Source organism: Cryptomeria japonica, chromosome 7 (genome assembly GCF_030272615.1).
Source record: "Cryptomeria japonica chromosome 7, Sugi_1.0, whole genome shotgun sequence".
Classification (NCBI taxonomy): domain Eukaryota; kingdom Viridiplantae; phylum Streptophyta; class Pinopsida; order Cupressales; family Cupressaceae; genus Cryptomeria; species Cryptomeria japonica.
The window spans coordinates 639815906-639830037 of NC_081411.1; the positions used below are offsets into that span (position 1 = coordinate 639815906).

The following is a 14132-nucleotide window of genomic DNA, read 5'->3' on the forward strand; positions in this document are numbered from 1 at the left end:
TTCACTGCCTCCCGGATTGGTCTAATTTTACCAAAAATCGAACTTACTATTTTTTAGTAAATTCTATTTTTAGTAAGTTTCTATTTTTAGTAAGTGCTTTCCTGACCTGCTTTGTCCAAACCCTAACATTTTGAAACACTTACTATTTGGGAAAATCTATTTTTGGTAGGTTCTTCTTAGGCAAACACTGAAGACTGAACATTCTTGGAGACGCTGAAGCCTAAACGTTCCTAAAGAACTGTCTAAATCCAGAAAGTTGGAAAGAGCAGGCAGAGTGATCAAAATTTGGCTAAGTATGGGAACTAGTCCAAGAATGGAAAGCTCGAAAATCATCTAAGTCTGGAAATTCACATCAATCCACAAATGTCATCTTGATCCGGAAATAGCCTGAAATTTGATTGAGTCTGAAAATTTAAAAGATCTTCTAAAACCTAGAATTTGCATTATAATTCCTAGAGATCTGAAACCACTCAAACATCCTGCCAATAAATATGAAATATAACTTAAAGTATATTCTTATACTTAAAATGTTATATTTCATATATATATATATATAGGTTCTGATGAAGAGAATGAGACCGACTTGGGAGAAATCATCAAATTCCTCCACAAGCATGGAAATCCGACCAAGCAAGGATGAAGGCACCAAAGTGGAGTAGTCAGGGAAGGATGGAAAAAAATGTGAATTCCTCCACGTATGCAAAAATCCGCCCTAGACTAGAGGAGGGCGCTAAAATGAACTCTTCATGGAAAGATTGAAAAAGGAGAAATTCCTCCTTCCTTGAGAAATATCGCCCAAAGATGATGAAAGGCGCCAAAGGTAAAAGGTCTTGGAAAACATGAAAAACATGAAATTCCCTCCTCAAGCCAAAATCCCGCCCAAGAAAGTCAATGGGTGCCAAAACATGGTCAACGAGGAGAGTGGAAATTAGTTGGGAGAGGGGGAAAAGGCAGAGATGAGAATGTGGGACATGTACCTTAGGGTACGTTCTTTGTAGGCATTACAAAGACAACTTAATTCTCTACAGCAACTTAAAGCTAAAACGCCATTACCGTCTTCACATCCACCAAAGGACCCTTGAAGGGGAACATTTAAGGGTTCATTCTGGATGGTGAATTCTCAGGTCTTCTTACATTGCTCTGGCAATTCTCTTTCTCATCAGTGTTAATCCCGATATTCATTTTACTCATTTGTTTCAGCTCTATCCTGGAATAGGGACTTGAAGGTGGATAAGATCATCTAGTGTCAACCTGTCAATTTTTTTTTTTTAATAAATTTTATGACCAGTATCTCTTTGGTGTTGCACTCTGCTTGTTGGGATGTTAAAGGGAAACACTTAAGAGTTTATTCTGGATGACCAATTCTGCATTAATCAGGTCTTCTTGCATTGGTCTGCCAGCTCTCTTTCTCATTATAGTTTTAATCCCAATATTCATTTCACTCATTTTTTTGCCTCTCCTGAAATAGGAGGTTTTGGAAGGATAAGATCATCTAGCGGCAAACTCCTGTCTAGTAATTTCTTGTGAAAATTATCTGATTGATGTTGTCCTCCACTTGTTGGGATGCTTCGATGTCAAAGGAATAAACAACAAAGGATAAACCTTACATTTTTTGACGGTCCATCATAATCCTTACATTTTTTGACGGTCCACCTATAAAATTTCACCATTTATCTGATAATCTAACAGTTTTTTAATTGTATTTTATGGCAAGTAAGCTTCACTATGGTCATATGGTGATAGTTGTTCTTGGGAGGGATCACTTTTGATTTATGTTCAGGGTCATCCACACTGAATTACTTTTCTCAGTTGACAGAAAGTCTTGTGTGACTGGAGGCTACAAGCTATGTGGTCCCAGTAACGGAGTACAAGTATGTAAAAGCTTAAAAAATGCTGGCCATATTTGAGCTGCGTATCTGTTTGTGATAAAAAGGACAGAAGCATGTTTCTCACTAAGGGATGTGTATGGTTTTTGGCAAGATGGAGTCCAATTAAGTTGACCCTTATCAAATTGAAACTCACTACACGGTATTAAACATAAAAGAGGAAGTCCTGGATGGTTGCAAACATGTAAATGACATCTAATAGTTAGATAATCTGATTAACATTGACATAATCCTAAATTGTACTATGGGTGCTGGCAACAGACTGAGTCAAATGAAACTGCCCTTTGATCAGATATAAACTCAGAACATAGCAATAACAAAACAAGAGGTATTCCTGATTAGTTGCAGACGTGATCATGGCATTTCAATTGTATGTTAATCTGATTAACATCGGCAAGATGGTTGTATTAATGTGCAGCGTTATAAGCATTTGAACTGCTTTCTGCAATCACAGAGGGCTTAAATAGACATGAGATATGATGGACAGGAATTTATTTATGCATGCAGGCACCCTGAAATTAAATTAACGTTAACTTCAAACAAAGCCACAGTGCTATGCAAACACACAGAGGGCAAGAATGGTAAAGAAGGTGCTGACTGTGGTTTTATTGTGTACTAGGACTTCAGGTACTGCCTTATATGCAATGCTGAAGATGGCAATGGAAGATTGGACACCAGACATTTTGACATCTTGGGCAGAACAAGTACTTTTTAATCTCCATTTTTCATGTGTGCAGCTGTTCGTTTGGGGATGGTAAAAGACCACAAATTAAACAGTTTCATTTCAACTCACAATGAAAGGCGGTGGAGATTGTTAAACGTATATACATAGATATTATTAGGACAATTAGCTACTACAAGATAATTGTGTCGCTTTTCCATCTGTCTTATGTTGGAGAAAATATAGCACATTTTCTTATGCAAACAGTCATTAACTTAATCGTCATTATGAAATATTTCTGCATTCTTTGGAATGCTTCTCCTCAATCCTGTTTCATGTTGGAGGAAATGTGGCATATTTGCTTATGCAAGCAGACGTGAACTTAACTGTCATCATGAAAAAATTGTGCACTCTTTGAGATGCTTGTCATTGGTCCAAAACAATAATGGAAACTGCGTTGGTATTTGTAATGATTTGCATGATTTCCCAACTTGCTTTGTTCCTAGAGCAGAGAGGAGATAATGTTTGATTATAATTACTTATTATTTGAGGAGAATGTGTAGAAACATAAAGACGATTATGTACTCATCTCAGAAATGTAACGGATTTGGTATTTGCATGGGAATTAAGTGGTAATAGTTCAACAATACAAGATTTAAAACCTTGCGTGGAATGCATATGCATTTGCAAATAACGTTCAAGACAAGTGAACTCATGGATAGCAAGACAAGTCGCTAACTGCTTTGGGCTTTTCACTCAGGCTTTTCTTTTAATGGCATTTTGATTAGAATTACAAGGTGTGACATTAAAACCAAACGTACGTGTTTGACTTGAATGTAAGGGAGTGTCCCTTGTTCCAAATAATAACTAGGTAAGCAACACTAACTCAGTCGTATAAATTGAGGATTATGCTGCTCCCACATTAAAAAATTGGGTGCTTAGGGCAGTAAATTTTTACTTTAGTCTCTCCATTGAATATGTAGGTTTCTAATTTAATGCCCCAAATTCCGTTAAAACAACTATTGATTTTGTATAGGGTTATATTTGGTATCAATTTTGATATATATGTGTATGTGTATATTTTTCTCTATAAACACGTAGTACTAGGTTTAAATCCCAATCACTACGTGTTTCATGTGTGCTTGTCTCTGTGTATGCGAGTCTATGTGTATATCACCTGCAATTAAAGACGAGCACACACAAACACAAGAAACATAGTAATTTTTTCTATATATTTTCCATTCTCACAGAGACATACACAAGAAACACACAATAACTACACAGAGAAAGGTGTGAACAATAATTACTACATGCATGAAGATTTGACAAATCATTTGAAATCATCACATTCAATAAATACAATGTTGAAATGCACAACTAGTAAATACTTTCCCTACGATCATAAAGAATCCAAAGAAGATGAATTATTCTTTTTGTGCTTTCAATGATAAGATCATAAGTTTTTGACGGCTACTGCATACAAAGAAAGACTGAGTAATGGGCAAGTAAATGGTAGCTAAAAGAGACAAAATCCTGTCATTTATGATAGGCACATTAGGAGATATTGCCAGAGAAAAGATCCAAATTTAGTGCAGGAGAATGTAGTATGATCACAGAGAATAATGGTGGTGTTCTCACAACATGTTTTGATCGATATTGAAAGAAGTATTAGGAATTTGTTTAAACTGATTCATGCTCGATGTGATTTATTAGAACAGATGATTAGGTTACAGAATCACTTGTTTCAAAATGGAGTCAGAGGTGATTAAATAAAAAGAACTGATTTTATTCTTTTGTCCTTTAGATCTATCTAACCCTAAAATTCTCAAACACGAGACTGAGTCTTGCAAAGGCATTTCTACGACACTCTCTGCGAGCAATAAACAGCCGACGCATTGTAATCAACGTATCAATTGTTTACTAAATCCATTTCAATCTATTTCTGGTATAAAGATGAGAAAGGATCCATATTCATTTATGTGTTCACCCTCAAAAGCTATTCGATACAGATTACAATTTTTAGGTTGAAATTTTTTGGTTAAGAGTTAAGGACCGAGGGGTATCTATTCTGTCAAATTCGTCTGGGGCACAATCTTGATCTTATGCTTATGATATTGGAGCCTTCCACTCGACAAAACTTGATCCCTGGTGAACTTGTTAAGAAACATTCAACTTCTTTTATAAATAATCAATACATGATAATTAAAAACCCACTAAAATATTTCAGATGTGATAATTGTTTGTTCACTTGTATGCCCAATAGTTAGCAATTTTATTGGTAACCATAGAGTATTGGGAGTGACTTCTAAATACCACATTTTTTATCTTTGTGCACATAATGATTCCCCTTTGTTTGCTGTAACTATCCAGAAGCTGAAACAATAGCTTTAAGCTCTTAAGTCATATAGGAAGAAACCCAGAAATATTCGACATATTTAAGAGCTTAAGATGTGCGAAGTCAAGACTGGTGGCTACTGGATCCTTTAAGATGCACAAAGTTAAGGCTGGTCCCATCCTTTGATCCTTTAGGATGTACCAAGTTAAGACTGACCTATCCTTTCTCCTACCATAAATAGGTTTAGTTTTAATGACACACTTTATGTATTAATTATTTAGGTGGCTCATCTTAAATCACAATGATAATATACCTCATTAAAAAAGTTCACTCTTTTTCAAATAAACCACCTAAACAAATTCACGCTTAAAATATATTGTTTAAACACCACACCTTAAATTATTATTATCACTGTGTAAATTACTAGCGATGCACATTGGACTACATTGTAATGGTTCTCAACTTCCTCAGCAATTTACGTTGGGCAAATGGGCCGTACCATTATGGGGAGGAATTTGCGCTAATAGTGGATGATTTTTTGACAAATTTCAAATCAGAGGGACAGGATATTGAAAAGCAAGCTAATGAAAAGCTTGTGGACTTTATTATTATGGAAACGACTAACGTTGAGCGAATCTTATTTGTACTGGAGTTTGGGGCAGAAGCCATTCAACCATTCCGACATGGGCTAGAAATAATTAGATTCTCTGTGAATCGTCAGTTGCTGGTTAACGGAATTCAGGAATTCAAGTTGATGTCAATTTTGTGGAATTTATATAAATGGTTGGCAGAAAGGGAAAAAATACGTAAGAGTTCGCTATGGTTCTGGATTTAAATCAATTTGATTTGGATTTTTCTTTTATGGGAGTCAATGTAGTTGATGTCAGTACCTAAGAAAATGTATAATTTTATTTCATGTTGTTTGAAAAAAATTATAATTTGAAGTTGAAAGTCTTGTTAATTTGAATATAGAATTGAATTGTATGGAAAATTTACCATCAGAAGTAGGAAGTTCTGGTGATTTGAATATGTAATTGGATTATTTGGAAAATTTACAGTCAGAAGTTGAAAGTTTTATTGATTTGAATATGGAATCATTTTGATTGGAAAATCTATAATTGCAAGTTGAAAGTTCTGTTGATTTGAATATAGAATGGGTTGTTTGAAAAATTTACAATCAGAAGTTGAAAGTTCTGTTAATTTGATTATGTAATTGATTGCAAGTGTGTGTGCTATTTACACAAAAAGCAATTGAGTGATGCTTTGTGGAATTTCCTATTTAAAATAATTAAATATTAAATATTTGAACATTTTCTTTTAATGTAAAGGTGTTATAAGATGAGACATTCAATGATATCTAGTGTTTTAATATGATTCTTAGAAGGTAGAAGCATTCATGTGGTTGGCATCTACACGAATCTCTCTTGAACAACCATTAAAATGTTATATGACCTCACTTAAACCTAAAAGACATCTAAGATAAACAAACAATACATCACTTAAGGTCTTGGTTAAGATATCCCAAGTTGATCTTATATTCTATGGTTTTCAAGTGGAAGCATCTATAGTTGTTTGATGTAATGATGATTAAATTTAATATGCTTGATCATTATGTGAAACACTAGATTTTAGTAAGTGAATGGTATTTTAGGTGTCACAATAGAGCAAAGTAGGACATGTATGAGACTGCTACAATAGAGAGAGATTATATCTCAACTATTTAAACATTTTGGATGCCTCACTAGTAGCTTTATATTCTACCTAGCTTTGTTGGACAAAGCAATACTAAGTTTGCTCAATAGCATTGAACCAAGAAATTAGGCATGGATCAAGAAAAAAAAAATACTCTATATTAGATTTATGTCATACACAACTCGTTCAATCTACATTAGAATATCCTCTAATTGCTATATCAAGCTCCAACAAGTTGTATGTAAGGTATTAGATTAGTAATAATCACCATCCATGTCTTTGCTCACATTTTTATTTCTACATATCAGAGTTGAAAACATGTAGAATCCTAATCCATGAATCCCTTATCTTAAATTGCTACCTTTAATCTTGACATCATGAGCTTGTTGTCATCTACATAAAGTATAATATTTATCACTATATAGTATAATATCTCTCTTAATGATTGTAGTTTACTTTAGCCCATATAAAGATTTCTAACCTGTATGCCATGTGTTCTTGTCCCTTGTTCACAAATACTTATGGTTTTTAATTTCCTCTCTAATTTCATCATTAAGAGAGATATTCTTGGCATCTTTTTAATGAATTTTTTATGTATATTGTGTTACAACTAATATGACTATTATGGCTAGAGATTAGTTCTGACAACTAGAGATAATATTTCACCAAAGTCATTACCTTTGTAATGTCCGTCCCTCAATTAGACTCTGTTTAACCTAGTTTGACTTTGGTTGTCTTCTCCTATTGTTTATGTGATTGGGTGATACTCTCTAATGTAATGACTTTTATCATGATTTTTTGGATATGTTGTTGGTTATACATTTTATCTCTATAGATGCTTAGATGTTAGATTATATGATTAAGTACTAACCTTGGATTGAGTTATCGACTTTATGTATATATCTTGTGTTCATTTTCTTGTATGGATTCGAGTCTGTATGGGGTGCGAGGGGATGATCTTCCGTCACCCACTTCGGAGGAACACAAAATGACATGACTCTCCTCCACCGATCTGCCGTATACGTTGGAGAAATATATGCGTGTTTTTTTTCGATGATGTAGCTGTAGGTACCGAGCATCGTCTCCACCCGAATCTTCGGGTCTAAGCATGCTCTATTACCCAATGGTAAAGTGGAAAATCAGAGTTATCAGTCAGGCCCTTTTGATGTGTCATCGTTCCTATGGAACGAGACCTTTGTTAGGTATCCTTGCGGTTGTTAGTCTTGTGCATTTTAGTTCGGTCATGTGTCTAGTCGTCTGATCGGTCTTTCGTGTTTGGCTTGTCGTAATTTATTACCCTTGTGAATAGTTTAATATTTATTTAATATTAATGAAAATTAAATATTAATGAATAATTAATTAATATAATTGAAAGATTGCACATTAATATATTTTGTTAATTACCTTAGTCAAGTGTTTTAATCTAATCTATTGTTCAGAAAATAATTTATTGTAAGGGAAATTAAATATTAATTACGGATTTTATGGTGTTAATGGAAAATTAATTTTAAAAGGAGTAATTAATAATAAATTGTTTTCTAATTTAAAAATTTGCATGCGTGGGAGTTACAAAAGAAAATAAATAAATAATTAATGAATTTTATGTGGAGAAGTTGGCATGCTTTTTGGGGAATTATTTTTATAGGGGAAGAAATGCTTTTTGGTCTCTCATTTGAAGTTTACTATACACTGAAATTTGTGATGGCTTTGAAAATGGATTGGAGAAAATTGGTTTTGAAAAGAAGATATTGGGAAAATCAATGGAGATCTATCCTGGATTTTGCTAAGGGATTAGTGTAAGAGTTTGATTTATTTTGTTAAGCTAATGGATTTGTGTGCCTGGCTCATTGTGTTCGACAACCGTGGATATATATATATATATATATATATATTCAAATTTAAAACTAACTAATTATTAATTTTCTGATTAAATTTTTTCTCTGCGATTTATTTTATTTTTTTATTTTTTTTAGGCAAGTGCTATCTATTTGTGGGGATAGCGCCCTATATTAATATAAGAAATTTACATAGAATTCATTACATAACTGGCAAGTCCAAACCTAAACACAAAAGATATCCCTTTATACAAGGGATACTAACTCTAACATACCCCTAACCTAACCGAACACTCCAAAATAAAGGACCTCCAAGCTAAATCAGGCTGATAATAGTGGAGACCCTCATCCCAATGTCCACCACCTTGTCTATACTACTAACGGATAGCCAACCCAGATCATCCTCCAACATCTTGCGGAAAGGGGTGAAGGACTAGTTAATAACTCCTACCCTGAAAACTTCCCAACCCTCTACCATAAAGTTTTCCTTCCTCTTTTGTAATGCCACGACTGTCACCCGATCTTCATCCTTTGATTTTGAAATCTCTATCTCTGACAGCAAACACCCCAGGTTGAAATAGGGTCCCAAAATGCTTGCCCACTCTTCCTCTACTTCTAAGACTGCACTCCCTACCGCCTTTGCGTCGCATTCCCTGACAAACTGGGGAATTTTTTCCACCACAGTTTCCTTGGATGGCATCACATCCACTAGAAGGCACAACACCATCTAGTAAATGAAGCCGTCACATCAATGCCTGTCTTCGCTTAAGCCATTTTGGACTAACTCCACAATCGCAGTTTGACCATCCACATCAATGTCGAATAACCTATCACACTATTCTTCCAGAGTTTCCTCCCGACATAAGTAGCTGAGCTTGAAATAGTGAACCATTGGATCTGAATATGAAAATTAAAATTGCCACCAAACAACTAAGAGCTAACTGGTTATTATAGATGCACCGCATACCTACCCCATCAGGTGACCAAATTGAGGCCAATTCAAATCAAAGAGGATCCTGCAAATGGCCTCTTCCTTAGAACTTAATCATATCACTGTACTAACCGCCGCCCTTCCTCTGAATCACCAGGTCACGGGATGCAAATGAAGCCTAGAATTCCTTCCCATCTCAAAAGTTGAACGACCAAAAATGTAAATAACAATGTTGTCCGGGTTCCCTAGTCTCAACTGACAACGCCGCCGATCACTTGCTCTCATCCTATTCCTTGTCTAGGAATTGAATCTCTGTCCTATGAAATGATGTTCCGCACAGTCATGGGCAAGCCATCAACACTGTCATATTCTCTGGTCTCTGGATCCTCAATCCCTAGATTCGCCAACGCATCCGCTGCCTTGTTTCCTTCTCGATACATGTGTTGGATGTGATGATCTCCAAGCGAATCCAAAAGTATGTTGATCCTCGGTAGCCAATTATTGAGCCGCCAATTTTGGAATTTAGATGAGTTGATCCCATTTAGTATTATTTGGGAGTCTCTCTCTATAACAAGTTTGTTCAAACACTTGGTCACACACCATTTTAAGCATACCTCCAACGCCGAGATTTCTGCCACGTTATTTGTCACAAAGCCACCTGAGCTCGAGAAAGCTTTCAAAGTATTTCCAAATTCGTCCCTTGCAATTTCTCCCAAACCACTCCGACTCGGGTTGCCTTTACTAGCCCCGTCAAAATTTAATTTCAACCACCCTGGAGGAGGTGCCTACCAAACCACATCCTTTCGCTTCCTTCTCTCATCTTTTAGACTATGGTCGCTATTCTATTTGAGGGACCAAACCTTTTCCATTTCCAAATCCCATTTCGAGATATATTTATACTTAACTCCCTAAGTTTTTCCATTGATCACTTCCTCTATGGCGAGCTTAATCATATATATTAGCTTATGAACTTCCAATTCACTTCCTTGAAATATCCTCCTGTTTCGTTCCTTCCACACGTGCCAAGCTACTAAGAAGGGGCCGATAATCCAGATAGGGCCCCACTTCGAAAATCTGCCTTGAGTTGGCCATGACAATAGAAAGTCTTTGAACGTTTGGTTTCTGGCTATGTAGAATTGAATCATCTCTAGCAACCATTCCCAACAACAACTCGCCACTAGACACCAATATAGGAGACGATTTGCTAACTCCTCCACCTATTTACACATTATGCACATGCTGGGGCCAATGAACCCAAACATTTTGAGTCTGTTACCCGTAAGGATCCTACCGTGGAGTGCAATCCAAAGAAACACACCTGCTTTTGGCAGAGGCCATTTACCCTAACAAAGGATAAAAGGCCAATCACTACTTCAATCCCTCTTCCTCTGTAATTCATAACCCAAATTGACCCTGTATTCACCCGATTTAGATGCACTCCACATAAGACAATCCTCCTCATTTGAAGGGAAGACTTTTTTATTGAGGAGAATGCTATTAAGTCGATTATGATTAAGGGGATGCCATTCTCCTACTTTCTTCCAAACCAATTCTGATGCCGACCAATGATGAAAATAATTTGCAACCCAAGGGCCCACCAAAGATTCAATTTGGTTGACCCAATCTTGATCCTCGAAAACCTCTGCCAAAGGCTCATCTCCATTCCAGGAATCATGCCAAAACCTGGCTTTTTTGCAATTTCCTATCTTCCAGGTCAAATGATTTGAGAGGAGCCTGCGACTTTCCCATAAGAATCTCCACATAGGCGAGCCCCTAATCGAGTTAGCTATCATCAATATCCTCTCCGGGGATTGAGAATCGAGATATTTGGCTGCCATGATTCTACACCAAGGCTTTTGAGGATACTTGTACATCTTCCATGCAAGCTTTGCCCCTAAGGCTAGATTTTGCAAACTCATTTTTCTTAGACCATCCCCACCTTCTTCTTCGATCATATAGGCTGTATCCCAGCTAAACAAGGGAAGCTTCCTCTCTGACTTGGAACCTTCCCACAAATTTATTTTTAGCAGGCCGTCGATAGCTGTGGAGGCCCTGCCTGACAATCTGTAATAGGACATATAATAGGTAGGAATTGCTGAAAGGACTGCCTTAACCATTTGACTCCTCCCAGCTTGTGAAAGCTACCTGTTTTTCCAAGAGTCCATTTTCAGCCGACACTTATGTATAACCTCCTCCCACAAACTGTTGTTGACTCTCCCTGCAAATAATGGTACGCCAAGGTATGTGATGGGAAATTCTCCCGGAGTGAAGCCCAATATGTTTGTTATTTTAGATCGGAGACTGCATTTGGTATTTGTAAAATACACCATTGATTTGGACAAATTCATACTTTGGCCCGAGCTCAATTCATACTCCTCGAGAACTCTCTTCATGATCCTCGCCTCCCTTTCCGACGCTTCCCCAAATAAGATGGTATCGTTTGTGAATTGCGAATGGGAGATAGGTGCCAAGTTTTCATGAATAGAGATGCCTTGCCAAAGCCCCAACCTAGTTTGCTTTTTAATGCTTTTACCCAAAACCTCTGCCATTAACACATAAAGAAAGGGAGACAGGGGATCACCTTGTCTTAACCCATTAGTAGCTTGAAAAAATACACACACCGAGCCATTCACGAAAATGGAAAAGGTGACGCTCGTCACATAGTAAAAAATACATTGCACCCAACTTTTATCAAAGCCAAATCTAAGGAGGATATTGGTTATAAAGGACCACCAAACTCTATCATATGCTTTACTTACATCAAGCTTCACAATCATACCTTGTTTCTTCTCTGAGTGCATATAATGTATAGTCTCCCCAACCATAATGATGCTATCAACAATCTCTCTGCCAGGAACAAATCCGTGTTGTTCGGGAGAAATCAGGTTATCCAAGATGGGCTTTAATCTGTTCACCATAGCCTTCGAAATAATTTTGTACAAGGAGTTGCACAGAGATATAGGACGAAAATCCGACATTTGAGAGTAGTCTTTCTCTTTTGGAATCAAAGCGATCACCGTGTGATTGAGCTCCTTGACAAACTTTCCTTTTTTTCCGAACTCCTCTGCCACCTTGAGCAAGTCCTCTCCCATGAAACTCCAACATTTTTGAAAGAACTCTGAGGTAAATCCGTTGGGTCCTAGTGCTTTGTTTGGGGGGTTGTCGAAGGTAGCCTTTTGGATCTCGAGCAGTGAGAAGGGAATGTCAGAAGCTTGTTGTCCTCCTCTGTCACCACATTTTCTATAACATCCAACAAAGAAACGTTGGCTTGGGAGTCACAGACTGCATTAGCCCCCAGGAGATTTCAGAAATGACTAACTGCTAGATCTTTTATAATATCCGCCTCCTCCTGCCACTCTCCCAAGTCATCTTGAATGTGAAATATCCAATTACAAGCTCTCTTTGATTTTATAGATGCATGAAAGAACTTTATATTAAAATCCCCCGCTTTAATCCAATTCTCGCGCGCCTTGTCTCTCCAATATGCCTCTTCTCTCTGGAGAGTCTTCGACAATTCTTCTTTCAACAAATTTTCTCTAACAAAGTCCTCATTTGTCATTTCTGCAGAGATCACCAGATTGTTCAAATCCTCCAATTCTTTTTCTATTCTTAATTTTTCCACAAAAATGTTCTTGAAAGAACAATAGTTCCACTCAAAAAACAAAAACTTGGGGTTCTTGAGAAAATATTACTGTCTTTCCACCAGAACTCCAATTCTGGGAGAGACTCCTTATCTCTCCACCACATACTTTGGAATCTAAAACTCCCTTTGTTATTTCTGATTACCTTATGAAGAGTAACTGAATCGGGAAATGGTCAGAAAGAGACCAAGGGAGAATGCAGGAATCGACGTTGAGTTCTGAGTCCACCCAATGGGGCTTGACCAGGAATCTACCCATTCTTTCAAAAATCCTGGAAAACTTATCTCTCCTATTTGTCCATGTGAATAGACCATTCTTAGGCTTTACATCAAACAAGGAGTTACTTGCCACAAACTCCCTAAAGTCCTCCATAACTTTCGAGTTCATTCTCAAGCCACCTTTCTTGTCATCCAATTCCAGTAATGCCTTGAAATTGCCTGCTACTATGACTTTATCATTGTTAAGAGAGCCAATTTTATCCGAGATGTCTTTCCAAACTTTTTCTTTATCAGCTATTTTAGTAGGACCACATACATTAAAGAGAGGGAATGACATATTGTCCTTCAAACAACGGATAATTCCAAAAATCCAATAATCTGATTTTTCCAAGTCTGACACTTTAATATTTTAAGGATTCCACATGAATCCCAAACCATCCCAAACCACCTGCAGAACCATTGGCTTCTTGAAAATAGCCTTCCCATGATCTACAAGAATGTAAGAAGTTGAGTGCTTTATCTAAACATAGTTTTGTTTCTTGAAAAAGGACTATATCGGAAGGATCTCTACTTAATGCTTGTTTTACCAAGCATTTTTTGTCAAGGGCAGATAGTCCCCTGACATTCCAGGAAGTGATTTTCATTTTCCCCCAAGGGAGAGTCTATCTCCCTTGGCCTTCTTTATAAAATCCATGACACTAATGATGCCTTTTTCCTTAGCTCTGTCTTCCCTCAATCTCCTGTTGCTCCGTCTTCCTCTGAAGTCTTTGGATTTTCCGAGAAGGACATTTGTTGATTGGCTGATACATCGTGGGTCAACATTGTCCAACTCGTCTTCCCACAAGAAATCCTCATCCGATCCTTTGTCATATTCTAACTCTGTGTCATAAAAGCCTTTCCCCATAGTGGAGAAAATACAAGTAGGAGCAGGCC

The 14132-nt window shown here is 36.9% G+C and overlaps 1 protein-coding gene across 1 annotated transcript; it reads right to left on the bottom strand.

The window, feature by feature from the left end:
- Positions 1-12644: 12644 nt before the first annotated feature.
- LOC131856880 (uncharacterized) lies at positions 12645-13536 on the bottom strand. Its single transcript, XM_059208837.1, has 2 exons — positions 13127-13536; positions 12645-12948 (listed from the first exon to the last, which is right to left on the bottom strand). Exons 1-2 carry the CDS (start codon positions 13534-13536, stop codon positions 12645-12647), a joined length of 714 nt encoding a protein of 237 aa, XP_059064820.1.
- Positions 13537-14132: the final 596 nt, after the last annotated feature.

What these genes read in the sequence shown, in the direction of transcription:
- LOC131856880 (XM_059208837.1), bottom strand. Translation starts at nt 13,536, where the DNA reads ATGTCATTCCCTCTCTTTAATGTATGTGGTCCTACTAAAATAGCTGAT. An exon ending in ATTCAGTTACTCTTCATAAG is followed by an intron (nt 12,949 to 13,126) that starts GTAATCAGAAAT and finishes GGAAAAATTAAG; the next exon opens with AATAGAAAAAGAATTGGAGG.